Below are 27,240 nucleotides of genomic sequence, written 5' to 3'. Positions count from 1 at the left end.
TTGGCTGCATATTGCTAAAAATATAAGGAGGTGCGTTAGGGATGAAAATGAGGGAGAACAATTCAGCCCATATTTGCTAAGCAGTTGAATTGGTTGTAAGGTGTCTTAAAGCGTTAAACTGTGTTTTATGGCATAAGACTACTTAGTAAATATGGCCCTCTATTTTTACTTTGTTGGGGTGAGGCAGAGTAGAGCGATAATGACATTTTCAATTAAGCTTTCTAGGGTCTCCCATAGAAACACTGACAGTTGATCAGTATGTTTGGGTCCGGGTGTAGTCTCATCAAAGGACTCTCAAGTTCACAAATGTTTAAAATAAAAAAAAAAGCAAGTATTGTTACTGTTATTATTTTACAATTGTACCAAAACGGTTAGCACCCCCCTTACCTTAGGTTTCTCAGTACAGGCAGTCCACCAAAATATATCTTTTCATCTGCTTTTAGGTTAAGACCAAAGTTACTTCCAGTTGAAGTAATGGTTATTTTGTCCTCCTCATTGGTATCTTCCCGCACAACTGAAGCATTGGCTAGAAAACATTTATGAAATGTTTTTATTAATAGCACATGCCTAAAACACTCTTGAATTCTCTGGTGAGCAGTTTTTTTTAAATTGAAGTTGGTATTCAAAGTAAATCGAAAAAATTACTCATATGTGAAGAACAAGTAATTTTATTAAACTGATAGTATTGGTTCATTTGATATTTCCATATTCCATTGCAAAACATTTACTAAACAAATGGAAAAGTGATGAAAATATGATTTTTTCAGTATAGTATAAAATATTGTTCATAGCATATCAATAGCAAATCAATAGCAAGTATCTATATGTATCTTACATGGGCCCAGATACATCAATCTCTGATAAAACAGAGTTGATATCGCACCCGGTCAAAAAAAAGTGTCCTATTACCGCAATTTTATGATGGAATATATCAAGAATGTGGTAATAATTTACCTACTGCGATATTTGACTCAAAGTAGCAACGTGGGAATTAAGGCGACCATTAATAATGCGTTAATTACCGCATCGCGATCGCTTCAATAATATTTCTACTATAGGTTTCTATAATATCTATTATTAGAGAATCGTATAGTACAAATAATATTAACCCTTTTTCATGCCTGTGGTTACCAACGTGGTGCTGCAATGATGTATTGCACTAAAAAAATAACGCGTTTTGGTGTACCAGTAATACAGCATTTATTCATTACCCCAGCTTGATGTATCCAGGCCGTAGTATTCACAGAACTATTAGATTGTAAGCTCTTTGGAGCAGGAACTCCTCTTCCGAAATGTTACTTATATGGCTGAAGCACTTATTCCCATGATCTGTTATTTGTATTATTTGTTATTTATATGATTGTCACGTGTATTACTACTGTGAAGCGCTATGTATATTAATGACGCTACAGTATATAAATAAACACATACATACAACTACTTCTTTACAAATGTATGTCCTTCAACAAACCTTTTACAATGTCTCTTTGAATACAGGACTTCTGTAGCAAGGTCTTTTTTAACCTTAGAATAATGCTGCAGGTGGAAAATATGCATACAGTACATATAATCATTATACCCTCAATTAGCAGTGGAAGCAGACAATAATGTTAAAAGCTTATCAATAATAAGCAGTTCAGCTTTTTGTGGGCTGAATTTTTTCAAATAATATGAGATATCTAAATAATTATAGGCACTTACCTTGTTTCTGTATTCTGGAGAGGGTGAAGGATTTCCATTTGCCATCATTATGGTTCCTATTGCTAACTGCAAAAGCAGTACCTGATCCCAGATCGTAGCTAACTTTTAAACGACCATCACTCAGTTCAACACTCAGGAAATCTTTCTGTTAACAAAAATCATATGTAAAGCAATTGAATAGAAATATTTTTTTTTTCCTTTGGTCTTTACATAACCACATCATTGCATTGTAATATACCTCTGCTGATTCCAACTGTCATGGGTAGTTAACCTTAATATTGTACTAAACATGTAAAACACAAGAGTGTTCTACTGCAAAAAGAGTGTGCATTATTAACATATACTGTACACAGACCCCTGTTCGTTATCTTGTGAAGCCAGGTCCCTGTGCTGGAAAACAGTTCAGTTGTATTCCAATTGGAACACCTTTTTTTAAATTTAAATGAGGCATTATCATAATATTGCATATCCGCTAATGTCCACTAAACATAACAAGGGGACTTAACATTACATTATTTAAGTTATTCCAACAGGTGTGTACAACATTATTTCACCCATTGCGTTTGTGCTGGTGAAAATGTTCACATGTGATCGTGTGATTTGCATCTCAAGACGAAGGAGCTGCGAATTCAAAATCCTGCAGTTGGCTACAATTGTAAACTCGGTGTTACACACATCCAGATAATGTAAAAGTCCTATTTCAGTGTCTGGATAGGAGTAACGCCACGGTTAGGATAAAGTAAATGACATAACATTACTTTCTGGCATTATTTCCCTCTCCACTTTCTCTGTACTTCTGCAAAAGCCCTATTTTGGGGATTCAAATCTGATTACCGCCAAAACGTTATGCTACAATAGATTGGTGTCAAGCATATGCTGAGGAGATGCATTTCCTACATTGTTTTTACATACAGTATAATCAGCTTTCAGGTTACCATGTTAAAGAAGGGAACGTAATTGCTGTTTTAGGTAAAGTCACATTATGAGCTGTAGACCCAGAGACCCAGCCTTGAAGAAGCATAACATGTGAATAAATGAAAGTGACTGTTCTGTATAATAATAATAATAATAATAATAATAATAATAATAATAATATATCATTGTTTGGGGGGATTTATGAGTTGCCAAAAAAAAGTCAATTACAAAAAATAATAGTTAATCCTCTAGGTCCACTATATACGTGAAGGGGGAAAAGATACTTAATTCTCCAGCAATTTGTTATGATACTGTTATTATGAAATAAGAGTGTTTGCAGGATGTTGATATTGTAAAACTGAAAATCCTTTCAAGTAGCCTCCAAACATTTTTTATTTTGTAATAACTTTTTGACTGTTGGATTCTCTATGGAATTATACAGTTGAACACCTTTTTATCTAAAAGCGAACCAATTTTCGATTCTGTCCCAATTACTGTTTTATTTTCATCCCTAATTTCCATACCAAGTCATTTGTTGCCAGGTACATTAGCAGCGCATTTGAAGAAAAGGTCTTGAACTTGAACATTATCGTAGAGATATTGGGGCTCCATCGGGCAGGACGGCTGACCAACGCAAATCCATCTCCATCGAACTGAACAGTCCCCTCACTGTCTGCAACCTGTGGGCTTTGAACAAAAGCAAACCTCTACATTCAGTATCATGGATTCTACTAGGGAACAAAAGAACTGGGTAATCATGTTATCTTTGATACAGACCAAACTATAGTAAATAAAAATTTCCTTTATGGAGAAGAATGCTAAATTACACACACAAATTGTAGTTTACCAAGTTCAATACGGACTTTCATTAAGTTAAGGTGTATCATCTGCTGAGTCAGTGCACTCACAAGTGAAATTTGATATGCTGAACTTACATATAGTTAACCTTAACATACAGTAATGATGTGTTTATGTATTTATACAATAAGTGATGGGTTTATCATGGCTCGAGTTTACGTATGGCTCGAGTGCCCCTGAATGGGTAGTCAATAAGGTGCGGGACAGAGGAGGGATATAAGGGAAGGCTATATGAAGGGGTGTCAGTCTCCTACTTACACCATCATTCTGGACATCTTAGACTCCTCAGAAAATGATAGGACCGGGAGAGGCTCTTGAGGGAGCCGCAGAGGGAAACAAAGTTGCACAGGGATGGTGGGTGGAATACCTAGTTAGGGGCAGATTCCAATGTGACGCCGCCGGATGGAGGTGAGGGTGGGCAAACTTGGAGTCAGTGACTCGCATTGTGTAGCACCCATAGTTCCGTTGCCTGTGGGAAGTCGTGAACATGGTGGGGATCCTACACAACGGAATGCTTAAGTTCCACATGCAGTGTGGGGGTCTGAAGGGCGGCCCACAGGGGGGCTGAGGGGTAAAGGCCAACTTAAGAGCAGAGGGGGTGGAGTTAAATCTAAATGGTCACATGATCAGTGGGAACCAGGAGGAAGAAGTAGCATGGGAGGTAACTCTAGGAGGCTGAGGAACGCGGTAGGGTTTAGGCCCCTGAGGACTGGAGCAATAGTCTCCTGGGGGGAGCATTTTCTAGCTGGGGGCATCATTATAGAAGCAGTGTTCCCTCTCAATGGGCTGTCAGAGGAGCACTGGCCCCCATGGCTGGGGATAGAAAGTTGGTTGATTCGAGCAGAAGGAAGCTGAACCATGGGGCGGCAGACATAATGAGATGGAGGGCATAGCAGTGGGGGTAAAGAATTAGAAGGCGAGGAGGTAGTGTGTATAACACAATGCATGTCACCTATATATACTATTTAGTATAGAATATTAACAGTATCATAATTCTATCACACTTTTAATTGGTAAATTAATGTGACATAATATAGAACTTTATTTATTTAATAAAACATTCACCTGACAGAGCATCCTTTACAGTCACCTTCTCTGTCCCTGTAATTCCATAGTCCGATAGGTTTGCTGTCCAGGAATGCTTCCCCCATACAACCTGAGAATGTGGTTGTTTTAACAGCATCTGGCTTCTGTGAATGTAACCAGTAATTAAAAAAGGCAGTGATCAGATACCTAATTATTGTGTAGATGAACAAAAATATGTTTTATACCAACCTCCGAGATCATATTTAGATATAGCAAACCTAACTTCTCCCGCTGATAGTCTTCTTTTTAATGCTATATGTACTATCACAGAGTTTCCATAGGACTCAATGGCAGTGGTAACACAGGCTATCACAGAATATCCCACGATAATGAGCCACTGGGAGCAATAATCTTTGCTAAATTTGTATACCATGTATAGCTCAACCCCGTTATAAGGCGATCCGTTACAACGCGAATCCGCTTATAATGCGATGCAAGCATGGCTCCCAATTCTCATATTTATGAATACTTTACAACACGTTTATTGGTATCTTAAATACTTTATTGTACAATGCAAACAATTGTACATTATTTATAATGCGATCCGCTTATAGCGCGATGTGATTCTTTGTACCTCAAGCACAGCGTCATAAGGGGGTTGAGCTGTATATTGTCAATTTTGTGTATCAAAAGATATCACAACCTGCAACAAAACTTAATTTATCTTGGATTAATATAACTGCTATTAGAAGAGCAAACTAGATTGCATGCATATTTAAGTCTATTAAAGAATTTTGTTTGAATAAATCACTTTCTCTGATGAGTGTAGCTTTAATTTATGTTAATATTGTTAATTTTGATAATTAACACCATCCAAACCTAACTGCATGCCTTTATTGGATTTTATATTTTTTAGGTATAAGTTAATTTGTTCGTATTTACATTGCTGGAACATTAGAGCAGCAATCACGCAGCTGCTTTGAACTCCGGGACACCCTGTTTCCTGGGACAATCACAGTTTTAGTTTCTGGTGTTTCAGTTCCCAAACTTTGCCAATTTTATAGGGGCTATGGGTCAATAAGAAGCTGACACTGAGGTGGGGTTGTGGCATTGTGGCTTCTTATTGGACAATACAGGCAACCATCTTTGAATACAGCAAGAACACTGCCAACTAAATCTGTAAATATATTGGGAACTACATGACTCCTGGAGATGAAAATAACAGTGTTCAGCTATATAATTTCATAAATAATAATGAGAATATCATGGTGGGATTGCTTTAAGTTGCCTATAGACTACCTCCATGTGAAAAATATATATTTTTTTCAATTTTATATTAGAATATAATATAAAGGAAAGCTGAAGATGGTATTAAGATATACTATTAAACAAATAAACAACAGAGACAACATTTGGTCATGTTTAATGTCCTTCGGTTTGACAAATCTTCATTTATGTGACAAGTCAAAATGTCAGTGCATGCACATAGTGTGGTAAGCTCCCAGCTAATTAGCTCACCATCTGGCTCCTATACTCAGCTGTGCATGATCCACCATTCTAAATGAGGCCTACATTATTATTATTTATTTGAATTATTCCAACAAAGTTATTGCTTATGCCATAATGCGGAGCATCCATATGCACTTGGCTATCTGAGACTTGTAATATGGAAAGTTATATAACAAATGTGGTTAATCAGGTGTAACATTCCACTTATTTTACTTCTGGATTTTTCTTTACTATAATGAAACGAAATGCTGGTGATTCTATTCTGTACCATGATTTGGTCTTATTTGTATTATTTATTTATACAAAGGTGCCATGTTTGTTTGATATAGCCCTAGAAATTGGAGGACCAATATAAAATGTTCTACTTCTTTAGTAGTTTTTCAAGAAAGTAACGTACTGTACAGAGCAGCACTTTTCAAGGATCTGGAGACCCTTTGCAGTAAATGTGTGCACGTTTATGTGAAATTGTGAGTACATTATATGAACATGCGTAAGTACAGGTTACAAGAGAAATGACAATTTTGATCTATAATTATTTGAAATCTAAGTGAATAAATCATAACACCCCTTGATGAAGCTCCATTGAAATGGAATGGCCTTTGAACTACTTTGGATCATCATGGTCCGGGACACTATACTGTAATTCCAGAGCTTCTTTCATAGATGCTTTAAGAATTTTGTTGAGGTACAGTACGCAGACCTTTCATACTAACAACATTCACAGAATATAGGCAACATTTACAACTACAATACAATTATAAGGCTAATGGATTTATCTGCATGATAAATGAACAAATTTGCTGAACTTTATTGATGGGCTCTTTTCTTCAGATAATTATTCTTCACCTATTTTAAATAGTTACATTGGTCATACACCATAATGCAAGTGAGAATAATAGTTAGTCACTATCAAACAGTCTGATCATATTATAAGAAAAAACTGGCAACAAGCCAAAAGACACTGCACCACTTCATATGAGACAGTGAAGAGGGTGAACAACAATTTATTTGCAGCAAAAAAAAAAAAAAAACGGGAGAAAATTACATTGACATGTTTCGCTCCATAGAGCTTTATCAAAATGTATATTATCATATTATAACCATGGCTGCTCCAGACTATATTTCTGCCTTCCTGCCACGTAAGTTCTGATAGCTACAGACAGTGACAGGCTATCCTGTGGGTTTACCCCCCTTCATGCTGCCTCTCTGAGTGACAGGGAGGAGGTGAAGTGTGTACAGCCAATCATGGTGCAGACTGTGCCCTCCCCCTTTGTGCCTTAGGGAGGAAGTGTTCCAAATTGTATTCAGTCAAGGTCTCCCCCTCCTAGGGTTGAGATATGGAATTGAGATTTTCCCCTCCTGGGGTAGAGACCTGCAGCCCAAGATCTGCACAGAGGACAAGGCCTCAAGACTGCAAGAGGTCAGGTACCATTCAGAAGTCTGGGACCTATCCTGACAAACCCATGCATACGCTATAATAACAACGACAGTGGCTGCACAAATAAAGAATCCTTTTTATATACTCCTGCCTAAGTAACAGTCTATTGGGTAGGAGTATGAGTGAAGTCTGTCGTGGTGGGGACTGTCTCCAGGAACCCTGGAGCCTATTGCGACTGTAGGCGCTGATGACCCCAAGATAAGAATATGAGGATCACCAAAAGTGTGTCATGTTCTCCTTACCATCGCGGACGCTCATCTCTCCTGGATCTTCACAGGTAACAAGCTCTCCCAGAGGGGGGGCAGGGGGGGGGGGGAGAAGTAGCATTTTATATAAATAAGGTGCTCTATGGAATCAATAAACCCTTTTTATGATTTTACATAACTTTTGTCAGTGCCGGATTTAGTGTATGCTTCATACACTTACTCCCCTTCATGCATCTACCAGATTACCTAGCACGGCAGCTAGCCCTTTAAGACTTTTTTTTGTTCAGGAGAGTGCTGCCATTTATGAACCTTTGTAAATATGTATATATGTACATACATATATATACACACACACACAAACAGATGTAGCTAAGCTAACTGTCTTTAGTGCTCGTGGTTGTTGCAGCACAGGAAGGTTAAAGCTGCAGGGGTTCCATTCGGAAGCATGGACCCCTACAGCATGATCGTGGCAGACACTGTGACTTTTGCTGCTTTGACCGCGGTGCCCGAGACAGAGAGTCTTGTTACATCTGTAAATGTATTTTCACAATTTTCATACATTATATATTTTTTTTAAATACTGTAGTAATATGCGGTAGAATCTTTACCTTTTTAATTGTTTTTGTTGGCACCTTTTATCAGGAATAGAAAAATGTTACACTGCTGAAATTGTAATACGTATACAGTTAATTATATTCATTGTATCTGTACTGTTCTTTTTGATATATATTTCTCCTTTTGGAAAATAAACACAATGTTTGAAACATTTTCTAACACATACAAAATTACAGCTTTTTAAAAAATACTACGTACATTTTTTAATATAGCCATATAGCCATGATGTTCATGCACTATAAATATATTAAAGGTGTTAGACACATGGAATTCCATAGCTTTTATGGTTATATTAAATAATGGCATTTAGACACAGATATGTCCTTGCTCAACCATTAGGTTACCTTCAATTTTCCAGTCAAACCACCAACGAAGAGCATGGCATTTGAATCCACATCAAGAATACTATATCCAGGCAGTGACACTGAACTGTATTGGCTGGGAATGGTGCCAGCTTTCTGACCATCCAGAGCTTGCACTGAAATGCTGCCATTTATTCCTGACCTGCAATAACAACACAGGAGAAATATGGAATCATGCACTATAATTAACTCTGAAACGTCTAACAAGCAAGTACCCTAGAATCTTGGGATCATAAGAGGGCATAACAGTTATACGATGGTAAAGGGGATCAGGTTACAGTATGTACTCGAAAATGAGAGCAGAAAGGTCTTACTGTCTTTAGACTTAGACTTTCTTGACATCAATTCTTGAGTAAGGGAAATTAAAGTATAGAAATGAAGACTGCTGAACTACACTAGTAGCAGAGATGTGCGACCCTGGTGATTCGCGTTGTGGCAATTTCAATTGAACTTTTCAAAAAGTTTGTAAAACCTGTGAAATATTCAATTAAAATGTTGACTGCAAAAGGAACAAAAAACTGTTCAAAATAGATTCATGAAATGTTAAGCGTTTTTTCCCCCCCAAATGTATTTCCTTGTGAAACAATGTGCCAAGCCTCAGAGGGCTAATAAAGTCACCAAATAAGTAAGGTTTCAGCAAAATATCGCCAGAGGGCGATCGAAACATGGTGTTAGTGCCCTATATTTAGTCTCAGCGTTAAGCAAATTCAACGAATTTAGAGAATTTAGCAAATTGACATATTAAATTCAATTATAATGCATATTGACTCAATGCATGTTGAATCGTCTGTGAACCTTGACTAAGCCGGTAACTTTTTTTTAAAAATGCTAGCGAATTTTTAAAGCATACTGTAAGTTATCAAAATTAATCAAACATTCAATGTCCATAGACTTTAAGCAAACTTGTTGCAAACTTTTGAATCGGAGTAAACTTTTTTGCCAAACCAAAAAGGATGTGTAACCCCTCTTTATTTTACTATACTTCAGTCTGTGAGACGAGGGCCATAGTCCGTACAATATAGTAACTCTCACACGTGAGTGGAGCCACTAAGAAGGGGGACACCACAGCAGGATATATAAAAATAATTCAATAAAAGAAACAGGCATAGACCTCAAATTATCAATACCCATGTGACCCTTCTAACTAGGATCACTACATACAATACCCAACACAATTGTTAACATCCCAGCATAACCCACCACTGCGCATGTATGTGTGTGTGTTAGTGTCTTTCAGAGTCCCCATAACCCTGTACTATAGGGGGGTCCGGGTGTAGGTGCTAGCACATAACATTGGAGCTCTTATGTTCAGTGTGGTACCGTGGCAAGCCTGTCTCTTCACAAAAACTTTGATACCCTTTTCTGTAGTGAGGATCCCCCTCTCCAGTTACTTTCAGTACCCTTAACCGGATGGGCTGATGATGGTACCCTGCTCTGGGAGCCTGTCTGCGGCTTTGCCAGCTTGCTGCTGCTATCCCTGAGACTGGGGCGATCCTCTGCAGTCTCTCGCTGGCCCCTGTCTGCTGTCACAGTGTGAGCTGCTGGGCTCTGCTTGTCCCCTCTCCTCTCACCATGTGGGGTTTCATGCAGGTCTCTCTGTGCAGGATGAATCTGCACACAACCTCATTGTCTTAGCTCCCTTTAGATCTGATCTGTTATGTCTGCCCCAAGCACTTAAGACTCACTCCACCTCATAGTCCCTCCTCCTTCACCAGTCCTCTCACAGTTTTATCATAGTCACATGTCCTTGGAGGAGAACCTGCTAAGGGCAGCCAATGTCCTATTGTTGCTTGGCAGACGCAGGGGTTACAGAGGAAATGTGCAGTTTGCTAACGTGTACAAAAAGTTTGCACATCCCTATACTGTACATCTTAAAGTATTGCTCTGTGCAAAAGAAGAACATTTCTCCTTAATCATAAGTGGCCCTTATTCTGTAAGCTCCGATCACCAAAGTCGATTGGGCTTTCTGTGCAATACTATCGGATCATCGGTGTTATAGCTCACAGAAGAAGGGCCAGCGACTAAACCAGTTTCTTCTTGTGTCATTATCACACTGTGCATGTTTTGCTTTCTGTTGCTGAAGAAAAATGCAATAAGTACACTATGATAATTTTGGAAGGTGTTGCATTATCTTATAATGTGAAAGTAGCTGACAAATACTTACTGTAGGTGCTAATTCAATATGATCCTTGAATGGGGGTCGCTTTGGTACATGTATTGATTTAGCCCCTAAAAGGGCTGTTGTTTAATAAGCTGCGATAGTGCCGATCAGGGCACTATCACACAGAAACCCCAGTTGAAATAAATCTGCAAAAGTGCACCAATCAGCACTATTGCATTTTAATAAATTCCCTTCATTAAAGGGTTCCTTTATTGCCAATACTTTATGTGCCATTTTTAAAATGTATTCATAATAAGCAAAGAAACACTGTACAAAAAACTATTAACAAATTGAGTTCAACTACACGGGAAATGTATCAAGGCAATTGTTAGGCTCAGAGAAGTATTTTATTTTTGTACCTCTTGGTGTCAATGTTTGAAGGTGTATCTTGGAAGTGTAAACAGGTATACAATAGTTACCCATAGCATATATTATATTGGGATATTTCCAATTTTATGCCTATTTTGCTTAATTGTCCTCTATTTGTGTCAATAAATCTGCCAATCTGAGTTGGAGTAAACCTCATTATGTAAACATCTGTGTCAGATTCTTACAAACATGGGCACAAGATTTGGGATGAAAGGGATGCTATAGATCTCTTTGGCTCTTAGCAAGGGGACAGTCCAATCTATTACTCTCCTAATTTCTTATGTCATCCATAAATTAGATTGTCGTATTCTGCAATAAGCAGGAGGTGATATAAAGGCCCCATGAACAATTGTGCTAAAATGCTTCATGCAAATCTACAGCGTATATAGCATACAGTTAAATAGATGTCTGAGACAAAAAACACATGCCAGGCTTGAGTGATGCTCAAATGCATACAAAATAAACCTATTAGACATCTTAATATGAAACTCAGCTTTCTGTAAATTCTAATGGCATTTCCCTCTCTGTATATGAAGCTTATTATAGTGATAATCAATTTCCCCCCCTGAGCGGGATGTCTCAAATGAGAGATAAAGGGGAGAAATATACTCACAGAATAGACATTTCTAAGCTCAACATAATATGCTCACAGAGTGTGATATAAATATAAAAACGCCACAAGCACAGCTCTGTTTTCTGCAATAAATTATATTGGTTTAAGATGTATTTCTTATAGTAAACAGGAGAAATGTCATTTACTCTGCATTTTTGTTGATACAGTAGTTGCTGTGATATTATGTCTAGAACAAGATTAAGGGTTTGATTATACTAAAGTGGGGGGAATAGCCCTACTCTCCTACCTCCACATGAATAACCCTTCTACAGATGTAGCCAGACTCTGTGTCTAGCACCGGGGCAAGATGCGGAATGTAACCGTGACTGCTGAAGATAGGACGATTTCAGGATGAACAGCATAGACCAGTTTTTACCAACCGGGGTTCCGCTGCACCCTGGGGTTCCGTGAGAGGATCAAAATGGTGCTGCAGAATTTCCCCAATATTCCAGAGCAGGGAGAGGGCAGGGCCATTGCTTCTATCCTGATTGGCTGCTGCTGGGTAATGCAGCCAATCAGGAGGAGGTGTTAGGAGTCTGTGGGGTGTGGCCAAGCATAGATGGAAGCAGCATGGACCGGAGAGAGGTGAGCTGTGTGTGTCTGTCCTGTTGTGTGTTTATTTGTTCTGTCCTATTGGTGTGTATGTTCTCTATGACTGTCCTGTTGTATGTGTGTGTGTGTGTGTGTGTGTGTGTGTGTGTGTGTGTGTGTGTGTGTGTGTGTGTTTTCTCTGACTCCCCGCCCCCTCAGACTCCTGTGACTTCCTGTCCCCTCTGCCCAATCTGACTCTCTGTCTCTTCTGACTCCTGTGATTGCTTGCCCTTTGTGACCCTCTGCCCCATCTGATTATCTGCCCCCTTTGACTCCTGAGACTCTCTTCCCCCCTCTGCCCTCCTCTGACTCTCTGCCCTCCTCTGACTCTCTGCCCCCTCTGACTCTCTGCTCCCCTCTGACTCTGCTCCCCTCTGACTCTCTGCTCCCCTCTGACTCTCTGCTCCCCTCTGACTCTCTGCTCCCCTCTGACTCTCTGCTCCCCTCTGACTCTCTGCTCCCCTCTGACTCTCTGCTCCCCTCTGACTCTCTGCTCCCCTCTGACTCTCTGCCCCCTCTGACTCTCTGCTCCCCTCTGACTCTCTGCTCCCCTCTGACTCTCTGCCCCCTCTGACTCTCTGCTCCCCTCTGACTCTCTGCTCCCCTCTGACTCTCTGCCCCCTCTGACTCTCTGCCCCCTCTGACTCTCTGCTCCCCTCTGACTCTCTGCTCCCCTCTGACTCTCTGCTCCCCTCTGACTCTCTGCTCCCCTCTGACTCTCTGCTCCCCTCTGACTCTCTGCTCCCCTCTGACTCTCTGCTCCCTTCTGACTCTCTTTTCCCTTGGACTCCTGTGATTCTCTGCCGCCTCTGACTCCTTTGACTCTCTGTCCCCTATGACACCTGTGACTCTGCCCCCTCTACAGTGGCAGATTTCCCATTAGGCCCGATAGGCCCAGGCCTAAGGTAGCAGAATTTTGGGGGCGGCAGAATTTGAGGCAGCACGTCGCCATTTGCATGCATGCTGAGTGGCGCTGGCTGCTTGTGCGCATGCGTGAGTGGCCCAGTGGCTGTTTGTGTGCATGTGTGAGCGAGCGCATTTCTGAGTGGCAGCCACTTCTGACACTGCATTGCCATGTCAACAGGACACTACAACATCACGCTTTCATGGCAACGCAGGCTCAACCCTTTTGACGCGAGTTGGAGGGGGAGACCCAGGACTTGAAGAAGAATGCCGGAAGAGCGCTGCACCGCGCCACTACATCCGCTGTCGGTAAGACTGGACAGCGGGATGGAGGTGGGGGGTTAAAAAAAATTCTTGGGGGCAGGCAGTGCATTTTATTTTCGGGCGAGCAACATTTTCTACAATTTGTAGAGCTGTGTACATGTATATATCTGTGTATATATGTATATGTATATATGTGTGAGGATCCGCCATCCTGGTGACTGGAGACCGTCGCCTCACCTGAAAACACCTACCGCCACGGACACCCAGGATGCGCAGTCCCATTGCCCCGTTACGCACGCGCAGACTGAGTGCGGCCTGTCTGCCCACCCGCGCTCCACATCTGCTCTGGCGCGCGGCGAGTGCGCTCATCCAGCCTCCTCTCTGACTCACGCCCCAGTCTCCGCCCCCGTCCTGGTGATGGACAGGACTGGCGTGGGAGTGACGCGCTCCGGTCTCTGCCCCCTGACCTCAGTGATGTGCGCGCTCGGTCCCGCCTCCATTCCTGATCAGGCTGCATCACATCAAAATCCTACCCAGAGTATTCGTGTGTAGCTGTGTTTGCTGTATTATCGCCGTCGCTCCTAAACCTGAGTTGGTTACACTGCCTTTTATGATCGTGGAACATGTGAGTGTACTGGAGCTCACTGCTCTAAAGATTTTTTGTTTATTAAACTGTATTGTACCATGATCTTTTTCTCTTTTCTTTTAATACATGTTGATCTGATTTCTGCAAACTACCATTCACCTACAAGAGGAGTTCTTGCGCTCTGTGTACTCCTCCTGCATCATAGGGCACACCTGTGTGCACCAGCAGCCTATAGGATTCGGTTTCCTGGTTCCGCCCTGGCTCTTCATTGGAGGATCTCCCTTAATATACCCTCTTGCTATAGACTCTCATTGCTGAGCATAGTCTTGTGTTACGCTGTACCTTGCTACATCCTGTTCCTCTATCTCCTACCTTGCCTTGCCTATTGATCCTGCCACTGCCTGACCATGCTACGTACCTTGGACTCCGCACCTCTCTACTCCCGATCCGGATATCTTCCTACCTTCCTCCAGTCTCCAATTCTCAACCTGGCTACGCACCCTAATGATCCGCTAATCTCCAATCCTGAACCTGGCAACGTTCCCCGACGATCCGATACTCTCCTATCCTGAACTTGGCTACGTACCCGACGATCCGCTACTCTCCAATCCAGGTCTGGCAAGTACCATCTACTACTCTCATGTCTATACTTCTGACTTGCACGAGCAATCTACATTCTAGGCATGCCCGCGTGGCTGTGGGTTGGCGTTGCTCAATTCCCTACCTCAGCACTGAGGTCGCGCTTCGTTTGTGGTGAGCTACGCATTACAATATGTGTATGTGTGTATATATATATATATATATATATATACAGTGTTTGACAAACCTATACATTTGCACGCCCCAGGCGAGTGGATTTAACATCGTGGCGAGCTCCTATTGGCCCAAGTAGCACACGTGTGGTACTAGGTGGCGAGTAGATTTTTTTGTTTGGCGTGTAGATTTTTTGGTGATCTGTCGACCACTGTATATATATATAATTTATTTATTGTTTTTTTGTTATTTTTTTTGGTATACAAATAGTTAATGTAGATACAGAGCGGGAAAATAATGATGCACGATTTGTTACCTATAGACAGGAAGAAAGACCTACAAGGCCATAGAATATGCTGAGAATTTTAAGGAGTATGAATAGTGAGGCCTCTTTGGTATCTACACAGGGTTGTGGAGATGCTAAGAACAAGGGGTTTGTTCTACTTATTATTAGGGACGACAGGGAGGTAGGACAAGAGGTAACAGACATACTGATACAAAATACAGCTCGGGGAAAAGGCTCTTAGAATTGCGGCAGACCCATATTTGGGTAAGTCCGGATTTCCTGGGAGAAGGTATGTGCTTTATCCTGTGTGTTCTGAAAGCAGAGCTGAACTGACCTTAAACTGATATCAACAAGTATACAGCTCCCCGATCATAACTAATTGCCTGAAAATAACTATATGATGCTTTGTATCTGTCTCTGAATAAATACTGGAACAAAAATTAGATCCGTGGAATTATTGACTGAGGTAGAAATACATATCTTCAGCTGACCCGGTGCCCGAGGAATAAAGCTGTGAGTGCGGGGGGAAGCGCATCATGGAGCCTCCTGCAGTGCTGTCATGGCAGATAATGTCTTTAAAGTTGTGGCTTTTTGCTTTTTCAGGGATGGGTTTTGAGACAATGACTTGGGCCATATCTGAACAAGTTGTTGATGTTATTGAGTAAAGATAGGAGCATTGGAGAAAGAGCGGTTTGGTAATTTAATCACCTCTTTTGTGGTCTATTTAAATGTCTTTAGATTAGGCACAGAACTTTAAAGATTTTACATACCCAGATAATTTCCTACATCATTTGAAACTTACCGTGAAGCTTCAATTCTGTACCAAGACTGGTCATTGATGTTTAAATCTGGATATTCAACACGTCCAACTCCTGATCCTACATCCCACAAAAAGTTGACTTTTCCTTTCCGCATCTCTATGGCTAGGAAGTCAGTCTAGCAGGAATTAAAGAACAAAAAATTAGAACAATATTAATCTGTTGCTACTTTGTACTTATCAAGAAACACCACTGATTTCAAATTGAAAATACGAATCATACCTATTGTATTAACAGAGAAAGCAGGGTAGGACTGGGTAGCTACATTGGTCCTTTCTTCCATGTATTAAGGTAAGAAGTGAGGGAGGAGAAGGTAGTGTGATACATTTTACTGGACCAACAAATAGTTACAAGCTTTCAAAGCGCACAGGGTACTTCAGCAGAAGTATAGAGATACAGTTTAAGACATGCATACATGTTGTATTGACAAAATACATTTCAGCATTATATTAACCTAAAGAAGGATTAGTTTGGCTAACTCATTTGGCTTGTTAATACAATAAATGTGTTTTTTCGTTTCTTTATTTAAAATCAATATTGTGCCTACTGTAGATATGTACAGTGCGGTGAATGAAGCTTCTTGAGTAATTTGTGACATCCAGTTACCTTTATCTGTGTATAACCCTGGCTCTAAGGGATATTTTTAAACTTGTTCTTCTGGAGTGCTCTATACAGTATATTTATATTTTGTAATGGAAATACAGTACAGCGTACTAGACATTTATAGTTTCTAATACCCACATAGCCCTTTGTTTTGGTTCTCCACACTCATGTTCATTCAAGTACAGTAGTCATGCTCATACACTTATAAAGGTCTACAGTTTTACATTTACCTGTAACAATGTCACTTTACCCTGACTAGTTCTTCTCTACAAACAATAGTCCTAAAACATCATATTTATTTTTATATCAGTAATAGAATCTTGTTATACAGTGAGTATTTTGGGCACCAATCCTTAGAAAAGACATTATGGAACTAGAGAGAGTGCAGAGAAGAGCCACCAAATTAATAAAGGGGATGGGCAATCAAACTTATGAAGCTAAATTAGATGTATTTACATAAGAAAAGAGGTTTCTAAGAGGGGATGTGATAACTATAAATATATTCGGGGTCAGTACAAGGAGCTTTCAAAATAACTATTCATCCCAAGGGCAGTACAAAGGACACTGGGTCATCCCTTAAGGTTGGAGGAAAGGAGATTTCACCAGCAACAAAGGAAAGGGTTCTTTACAGTAAGGGCAGTTAAAATGTGGAATTCATTACCCATGGAGACTGTGATGGCAGATACAATAGATTTGTTCAAAGAAAGGTAGGACATCTTTTTAGAACGGAAAGGTATACAGGGATTTACCAAATAAGTAAACATAGGAAGGATGTTGATCCAGGGAGTAATCTGATTGCCAATTTTTGGAGTCAGGAAGGAATTTTTTTTCCAGTTATGAGATATCATTGGGTGATATTTCACTAGGGTTTTTTGTTTGCCCTCCTCTGGATCAATATACTTTAAAGCTGCAGTTCAAGCAATATCCTGCATGTGTGTTTTTTTTTAAAATAAATCAGTTCTGAAGTAAGAAAAAATACTTTTATCATTTTCTGTTTAAAAAACAACAACTTTGAAATACCAATTTTCTTGTATTCTATTTTAACAAGCACGTTTGTTCCTATAGCAACCATTTACATTCCCCAGATCTAAAGATGTCGCCAAACTTCGCCGATCAATAGATGGAGAACGAATTGACCGGCAGCTATGCAGTTCTTTAGGTAAGTAGAGATTGCCCACATAAAACTATTGAAGTAAAACAAAAAAATAAAAAAAAATAAAAAACGGGAGCTTGAACTGCAGCGTTAAGTACAAATATAGGATAAAGTATCTGCCATGTACCTTTAGCATAGGTTGAACTTGATGGGCGCATGTCTTTTTTTTTCAATTCATCTACTATTTAACTATGTAACTATTTCGATTGAATAAATACTTACAAATTTGATGCTTCCAAGGTAAAACAGTAGATTGTCTGGGGTTGCTGTTTTAACATTTAGAATAACTGTATTGTATCTGCCTTTCTTAATGTCAGGTTTATACGTACGAATACAGTTCCCTCCAGACGACACGGAAACTTTGATCTGCAGGAAAAAACCACAAAAGAACTTATGCCGAAGTGCATTTTTAAAGTAAATGTGAAGCATTAATGTTGATATTATACATTTCGTACAACTCCATCAAAGAAAAAAAAAGTTGTTTGTCACTCAAACACTTTTGGATCCTTTGTTAATTCTTCCTTTAGCTGATAGAATATTGATCAAAGGAATTCACTTTCTGGATATTTTATTTTTTTAGGAGTACTGATATTTTTCAGAGTTTTTTTTCCTTTATGCCACTTAAATCATATTCAGATGCCAGAAAGGTGGTTTGAAGTGGCATTCAGCAGAGAGAGTCTTTATTCTACTAAGTAAATGTGCATAGTTTGCCTTTTCCTGCAGTATATCTTAGGAGAGAGTTCTAAGATGTTTACGTTTTAGCTGCAAGACAAAAATTAGCAAGCATCAAAGATTATTTTTCGGCCCCAAAAACCAGCTATTTACAGTAAAGTTTACGTTTTCCATACTTTTGTAATGAAGTACTTGTAATACCCTGTAATCATAATAGCTGAAGACATTGGGGGATATTCTAGTAGCTGCAAGTTGTGACATTTTGTGTGGAAAGAGCCCTTTCCGATCGAATTTGCATGTTTTGCTATTCTGTAAGCCAAGGATGCAAAAACGTTCCCCCGTGCGCACCCCTGCCTGCTCCCCTCGGCGCCTCGCCCCCGCCTTGCTCTATCCCGGCGTCAAATGACACACGGGTCATGTGACATCACGTTACCATGGTGACCCCGAGGGCGTCATTTGACCAGGACGACGCGTCGTTGGAAGGGAAGGTAAAGTGTATTATAGAGGCCTCACGAGGCCTCCGGCATTTAATTTAAATGCCTGGGTGGAGAGCGTGGGACCTCTATAACTGCCGCGCCTCCCCCAGAAAATCTAGAGCCCCACCCCTAGTTTGTGTAACACAGCTGTAAGCCATTCTCACATGTCCAAATCGTGTGGAAAAGTTTTTTTTTCTTCTTTTAAGCAGTTTCATTCTGGGTCTGCTAATCCGTGCGGATGACCAAACTCGTATTTCTTGCAAACTAGTGGAATTCTAGTAGCTCTTTCTTTCAGAGCAGGACAACTTCAATTTGCAAAGTGTCTCCAATTGTATATATATCCCTTCAAATAATTTAGTGAGAGACACACACACTTAAAAAAAGGAGGAGCACACCTGAGGTACCCTGGGAGATATGCTAATATGCAAATTATTTGCAGAAGACCAATAATGCCAAATCTAAGAGCCCTTGTAATGATGAGGGTAGTGGTGTCAGACCAACAGAATCAGAACCCTCTGCTATTCAGGACAGCAGCTCTAGCATTTAACTAAAACAGACACTGGAAAACTCTACTGTCACATATCTCCCAGGTGTGCTTCTTTTTGTACACAAGGAACATTAAACTAGGAAACAAGAAGTGGAAATGGTCTGCTTTTTAAAGGAAGCCAAGGGGAGGGTGCTAAAATATAGCTCAAAAGTATGCTTTGAGAACAGCTTTCCCCAGCATTCTGTTTATCTCAATGTTAGAGCTGCTGCTGCCGCCCTTAATTTTTGAAAAGGAAAGATCCAGCCCTCCACGGATTTGCAAAAGTATCAAATTTATTGCGCCATACACAACGACCGTTTCGACCTTAGTAGGTATTTTTCAAGTGAAAAGGCATGACCTTAATAGCAGAGGTTGTGGGTTCTGATATAGTTGGGTCGGACGCCAGTACTTCTCCTATTTCAGACTCCCTGCAAAGTGAAAACCGGGTGGATTGGCTCCTAAACCGTGCTGTTTGTCACTTTTTATATGTGTGGTTGAAATTCTGTAATTTGTAATACAACATTTTTGCCAGTTTTAATCCACAATTTATGACCATATCAAACCATGCGGTTTTACAAGTACAAACTGGAAGCTACTTCAAAATCCCACATTGAGCACATTTAGAGATGTTTCTATTACAACTCATGAAACAATAGAGTTACATGTATAATAGCAAGAAAGTGAATGAGGTTGTTTAATTATATCTACATGGAAACATATGCATGATAATCCTACGGGCCTATTCCTTACACTTCATGAAAATGCATGCAACTCGTCATATTAAGTAAGATGTTATCACATGTCCAAGCCGTGCAGAAACATATATTTTTACGCGATTGGTTTCTGGCTGTGTAATTCCGTGAGATATGTAAAATGGCTTATTTACATATTCACAGGTTATATTTTAAAATGCGAGATTTCATTTTGTCAAAAAGTCAATCAGAAATCTTACCTCCCTGAAACATGCCAATTTGGATTTTTGGAGGAAAGAGAGCCCATGTGTGTCTCGTGGAGGCAGGATTTCTGCTTGTGACTTTCCAGGCAATGCTTCATCAAATCGGGCAAAAAGTGCATGCAAATGAGATGTTAAATCATGATTTTTCTGCATGGATGCATGGATGAATTCAGCGAAAAACACATTTTTAAAGAGTCAAATTTATTGCGGTTTTGCATTGGAAAAAGTGCTATGGAAGTTCAGGTGTGAAAACTGTAAACCATATCTTATTCTTTATCTGTCTGAGGCCTCAAAATAAATACTACACCAAATACAATTGTATCTGATGTATTGCTTCTTAGTTTTGGTAAGAATGTAGAATGAATCCCTGAAAAACTGGTTATATCCTACAGTACACTATTTCAAGATTGATTTAACAAGTTGAACTTCAACCTAAATATTAAATATACCAATAAATAAAATTCAAGAGAACACCACATGTCACAATATAGCCATGAAAATGTTAAATTTTGTGTGTGTTCTTTTTACTAGTAGTGAAACAATTAAAGGGGTACAACCAGCTCTCAATACTTACAGATGTGGATGACAGCTAGGGCAGAGGCGAGTTATCCCAAGATCCAAAATATGTTATTGTGAGTGAGGTTAGAAAGCGATGGGCAAGATTCTTAGCTCGTCATAGTATAATTTCAGCCTCAACTTACAACAATGTTATTTAAACGTATGTACAGTATACTATGACCAGAATCGGTTGTCATGTTGCAGAAGGTATTAAACCATCACTATGACAAATAGTAGAAAATCTATCTCCCCCTCAAGGTTAACAAGGGGTCCATTACATTTAATATGTGTGCACCAGGAGGTTATCTGTACCATAATGGCACTGGTACCATGTATTTGTGAAGTACTGGGAAATAGTTATTGAGTCTTTTACACTCTGTGATTAAACTTTGAATAAATAGTTGTCTTCTCCCAGATCCTAGGTCATAAAAATAGCCAGTTTCTAAGGGAAAGTGACAGATGATGATCAGGAAACACCTGTACAGGGTAGGTAGGAATCATCTGATTCCACTCAAATAGAAATTGTGTATAAAGATTCAGATCGGAAGTCCAGAAATTAGACTCATATGGGGGATTCCCTTGTATGTGTGAGGGTCTCATTCTTTAATCCCAATACCCTTTGGAGCACCTACTGGAGGCCTGTTTGTGATAAATTCTAGGGTTTTTGTTTTAGTTCCTTTTCCATTTGTCTGGTTTTATTATAATGCATGTTGTAAGCTTTCTGTATAAAGCACAATAATTCCTTTTGTTATCTTAAATCTAAAATGTACTACTGTATGTACTGTCTTTGAGCTCTAATTGAACCTGTGCACCTGTAAATGGACTGTCTTAATTTTCAGACATGTTTTAGCACCTTGTTAAATGTGTACATATTTCTGGAAACAAAGAAACTACGACTCCTTAGGTGTAGGCCCTTAGATTATTCTTAGTGGTGGCAGATTTATTAGGGTGTGGTGTCAGGTTTTTGTGGGGTGTGCATGTTAATTTTAGTGTCCTGTAGGGATGTGTTGATTTTATTTTAGTGTCCGATAGGGAGGTGTTCATTTTATTTTAGTGTCCAGTATGGAGGTGATAGTCAAATTGGCGGCCAGTTTTTGGTTGACCCCTTTCACACATACACACATCTATGGGGGGCCAGTCGGTGCTTGACACCACCCTATAAAAATATAGTAATGTCAAATAAGATGTACAGTAAGAGAATAAGTGAGAGCTCTTCCATTCCTTAGCATAATAAACATAGAACATAACTCATTTTCACAACCTGGTGTGACTGCAAGGAAGGTCTTGATTAATAAATGACTGGAAGGCCTGTTTTCTACTTACTCAAATGATGCTAGTAAGTATTAGTAACATCTGTAATACAAATGTTGGTGCATAATAATTCGGAGTTTGGCCTCTACAGTGGAGATACTGTATTGTATATTTTGTCTAAAAATACATAATTTGATGTGTTAGCAATGTCATAAAGGTGAGTATGTGGCACAGAGTACTTCATGGCTGTAAATTGATTGGCACGCCTGACAGAGCTGATTAGAGTTTAGATATATGATACATAGGATACATATGTTGAAGGCTGCATGGAGATATTGGAATATCTAATAAATTGGGAAACTAACGGATATGAAAAGTTTCCTCTGTTTCTTTTGCAATGTGCATGTGGGCTATTTAAGGCAAGGGCTATAAATAACTGGAAATAATATAATTTGCAGGGGGCTGAGTGACATTAAAAACCATGAGAAATGAAGCTCCATTTCTTCAGACACAGTAAAAATGCCCTTGAGATAAAATTATTTTCAATTATTTATTTGGTTAGTTATTTATGATTTAAAATAAAATATCATTATTAACCCTTTTGCTGCAAGAGGGCCGTGGTTTCTTGCATTCATCTGCAGAGAAATATGTATGCTTAATTTTCTATCTTTAGTCTAATATCTTGTGCATTTTAAGTCTCGTTTTAGCTGTCTCACATTGCATGTACATTACAATGTTTTTTTTTTATCTTGATACTGACTAGAGATGTTGAAAATGTTTTTTTGTCAAATGTTTCAAAGGGTTTATAATGTTGTGAAATGAGCCTTAGATATTGCAATGTGGCAATCTTTCAGCAAAATGTTGGCAGAAATTGAGCAAACAACACAAAGAACCCCAGCAAGCTCTGTTTGGGAAACCCTGAGCCCCCACTATATATATATATATATATATATATATATATATATATATATATATATATATATATATGTGTCAAAAAGAAGAGCTATTGAGCGTGGCAAATGTACTGTATACAACAAGCAACAGAGAAGCCCAATGCTACTGTACATCCAATATGACAAAATACACAGTAATATACCTCTATTAGGAGGTAAATGAGAATTTGAATCCTAATAGAGGTATATTAGTATTTTATCTGGTAGTGTTAGGACCTGTGGACAGGGTCTGCCTTGTCGTGGCTCACAGGCTTACAATGCTTTGGCCAAAGGGTTAAACTAAATTACCCTTTTTCAAGAGACTAAATAAGTATTTTACTGTGTATTTTTGTCATATTTGATGTAGCATTGGGCTTCTCTGTTGCTTGTTGTAGAAATTGAGCAGAACATGGTGTATGTGCTCTATTTATAGTCTCAGCATTATGCGAATATATTGATTTTTGAGGATTTAGACAATTGAAACGCACATGGACTAAAATGGCTTGTGAACTCTGACTAGAATGATTTGCAAACCCCTGTGAAAGTAACGCAAGTCTCCAATACTGAATGTCAATTATTCATGCCTCAGATGTTCCAAGACCCCTCCCTGAAAGAAGCATTTTCTGTGTCAGTGATGCGCAACTCCAGTCCTCAAGCCCCTCCAACAGGTCAGGTTTTCAGGGTATCCCTGCTTCAGCACAGGTGGCTCAATCAGTCGAAGCTTCAGCACAGGTGGCTTAATCAGCCCAGCTTCAGCACAGGTGGCTCAATGAGAGGCTCAGTCTGAGCCACCTGTGCTGAAGCTGGGATATCCTGAAACCCTAACCTGATATAGCAAACGTTGTGGCACCCGTTAACGCACCAGCGTTTCCGCAACACATTGCGTTATGTTACAGCAGTGCTATTAAAAACAATGGGTAAGGAGACAACACGTGTTATTTACCGCATTATTTTGTGTGTTAAATCATGTTAAAAGCAGTCATAATATATGCTACATCTGTATATGTTAGCATATATTTTGTAACACAAAAAATATATATCTTTCCTATGGCTAAATTGCATAGATTATAAAATACTACTACTCATTGTGGCTCTTTACTGTAGCTTTCCCTGTATTAAATGTGTGGTACTCACATCACAGAAGCCCCAACATAAAGTATAATTTATTTCATAATGCTTTCGATGTTTATTTTATTCTGGAATGAGGACAATATTGTTCCAGTGCAATGGCGTAAAAATATCTCAAATACTATGCTAAAATCCCTGATGGCACAAGTGACTCCAAATTCTAATTCTAAACTGGTTAGAGTGTACTTGATAGCAAGCAATACTGGACATGTAATACTTACATACTCTATGGAACAAAGCGTTAGTTAGCACTGTGAGTGAGAACCAAAGTCCCAGAGATAATCAAATAGTGTCAATCCATAGAAAGGGAGCCTGATTCAAACCACACAAAATCAAAGCATTTAAATTCTTTGTGGAGGTGGGAAAATGTCTGGGGGTTGTATTGCAGGGCGAGGGGTTCTAGTTGATGTGCAATAACAATGGGAAAAGCTGAAAATGCAATATTGAAAACAACAGACCTCTACTGTATATCCAACAGGTTAGCTAAAGCAAACTATAAAGCTTTCATAGTTCTGAAAGGAAGTCGCTTCGGTGGAAGAATACATTTGAACATAGGTACGGTGCTTGAAAACATTAACCAGTGAGGTTCATTTTTTTGTCATGTTCTTGGGGTTCGTATGTATTTCAAAGTCTGATGGGTTCAATAAAAGTAGAAGAAAATGTGGATACTCAACTGTTTTGGCAGTCTTAAAATACAAAACGTTTAACCTGGGTAAAAACTGCGATCAGCAACATTTCAGAGAAATCAAATTGGGGAAAGCGTGATGTGAATATTTATGTTCAGATTTTTATTACCTGGATAAATATTTGCTGTGAGCTATGTTTATCCTTTTGAATCTAAAAATGGGTCCCTAAATATAAGCTGAGATGCACTATGACGATATATTTAAATAATTAATACAGAAAAGAGGAATATAATGGTTATATAAAGCTCAGGTTCAAAACCCCTCTTGGGCCAGGTATCTAGTGGCCGCTGCGGTGCCCGCTACGGCACACACGCCACACACCACAGCACAGCCGTGTGTGGGTGCTCAAAGCGCGATGATGCGTCCGCTGGCAGGGAAGATAAGAATGTTGTCTTTCCTTGCCGCAACGCGTTCACGTGGTGTGCGAGCAGTCAATGGCAGGGCAGATCGTGTGGACCAATAGGAGTGCAGGTATTGTAGACCTTCATGGCCACACCCCCCTCGCATCCCATCACTCCACAATAGACCGCAGATCGTGGCTTTCACCTGTGCATGCTCCGCCAGGCGCGCGTGCAGCAGTGACCACTGGGCCGTAGCCTTATGATGCATTGCAAAAGTTCAGAATTATAGCTCTAAAAAACAACGTTAAGAATATTATTGTGTGAGTAAAAGTATGATTATCTTACAGAATTGGCTTGTTTGCGAGCTTGATTGATTAGCTCCTTTATCTGAGATATGTTTTTCCCAAGGTTGTCCTGGAGTTCCTTGATGGGTTTAAGTTTATCCAGCAACCGATCCGCCTCTTTCTCCAGGTGTTTCACTCTGACATCAGCATCTGTAACTGCAGAGCATCACAAACATTAAAATCAACATGGTATCCCCATTGCGCCTGTGACCTACAATACAGTTGAAGGTCCCCCAGGCAGCAAATGGGGATTCATTACAAAAAAAGAAATGGCTAGAAAGGAAGCACAAGAATAAAAGGGTTGCAGAGAAATGTAGAGGGGGTACCCCCAAAGGGGTGATGAAAAGCCCTGCTATAACGCTTGGGAGGGCAATAGTAAATAGCGTAATAATGAGCCCCAAACTATATTTTAAGGGTGGTGCGAACAGGGAATTAGATAATTGGATAAGTGAGGAAAGAAAGAATCCCTTAAAGCTGCACTAAGTGACACCCTAGCGAGTTTAAAACTTTGAACTTTAATTGATCAAAAATAAAATATTATACTTAAGGCTTAAGCAGAACAATGAAGAAAAATGAACCAAATAAAATGAATTGAGAAAAAATGATAATTTGCAATTTGACTGCTCTCTAGGCTGGGGGTTAAATCTAACAGAACCTGCACACCTGGAGGGGTAAAATTAGGTAGACTCTGCCTTCTGTCAAAGCTGATTTACCACCTCTAATTTAAGAGGTTATACCTGATATTGGCTTAGCATTGAGTGGTATATTTGCTTACACATTACATTGTTACTCACCATAGACGTGTGTTCATATTAGGTGGTATCTTCATCCTAGTTATATTCAATTCAATTGTATGAGTATAATGAATCAGTAATATTGGTGACACACCAACATATGTCAACTCTCTATAAGCACACACACGCCTCTCTTCTTTTTAATTAATTTTATTTGGCTCATTTTTCTTGGTCGTTCTACTGTAGTTAAGCCTCAACTATAATATTTTATTTTTGATCAATTAAAGTTCAACGTTTTAAGCTCTGCTAGGGTGTCTCTTAGCGCAGCTTTATGGTATGCAGAGAAATTATAATATCAAACATCTCTTGCTTGCATACAGCAGGTAGCTTGATGATATTGAATAGTACATATGTGGCCAGTTATTTGCTGCATAGGGACAAAAATCTCTACCTTTTGCAGATTTTTTGTTCCTATATAATTATGTTGATGGCAAATGGAAAAAGTATTTATATTGCAGCTATCTTTATTTATCAGTATTCACGTTTGCTTAGCTGCTATGCCTATAATTAAAGCTCAACATGCTTAAAATTAAAAAAAAATATAGGTGCAATGAGTACATCTTATGGGTGTGCTTTGTTAAAAAGTAAAAGTCTTAAAAGCAGCATTAGATGCACCGATATACAGTTTGCCTTTTATGCAAATGGTAGTAATTTCACCGAAAGACCTGGCAAAGCTGAATGGTGCATGCCATGATACTTAAAACCAGAGACAGAACATGAAACACAGACAGAGCTCAGTGCTACATCCAAAGACACCAATACACGGTACAGTGCCTAAATATACTGTATATATATATATATATATATATATATATATATATATATATATATATATATATATCTTTTG

At 39.3% G+C, this 27,240-nt stretch overlaps 1 protein-coding gene across 4 annotated transcripts in view; it reads right to left on the bottom strand.

The window, feature by feature from the left end:
* LAMA2 (laminin subunit alpha 2) overlaps positions 1-27,240 on the bottom strand; it is a 736,088-nt gene that overhangs the window by 72,618 nt on the left and 636,230 nt on the right. For all 4 annotated transcript variants that reach the window (XM_075597283.1, XM_075597284.1, XM_075597285.1 and 1 more), the window contains 8 exons: positions 25,601-25,755; positions 17,953-18,096; positions 15,959-16,092; positions 8,613-8,772; positions 4,540-4,664; positions 3,141-3,303; positions 1,702-1,846; positions 388-526 (listed from right to left, as the gene is read on the bottom strand). In XM_075597283.1, the coding sequence (XP_075453398.1) occupies positions 388-526; positions 1,702-1,846; positions 3,141-3,303; positions 4,540-4,664; positions 8,613-8,772; positions 15,959-16,092; positions 17,953-18,096; positions 25,601-25,755 (1,165 nt within the window). The remainder of the gene's footprint in view (positions 1-387; positions 527-1,701; positions 1,847-3,140; positions 3,304-4,539; positions 4,665-8,612; positions 8,773-15,958; positions 16,093-17,952; positions 18,097-25,600; positions 25,756-27,240) is intronic.

The sequence above is a fragment of the Ascaphus truei genome, chromosome 4 (genome assembly GCF_040206685.1).
Source record: "Ascaphus truei isolate aAscTru1 chromosome 4, aAscTru1.hap1, whole genome shotgun sequence".
NCBI lineage: Eukaryota > Metazoa > Chordata > Amphibia > Anura > Ascaphidae > Ascaphus > Ascaphus truei.
This window is presented reverse-complemented; position numbering and strand designations above follow the sequence as displayed.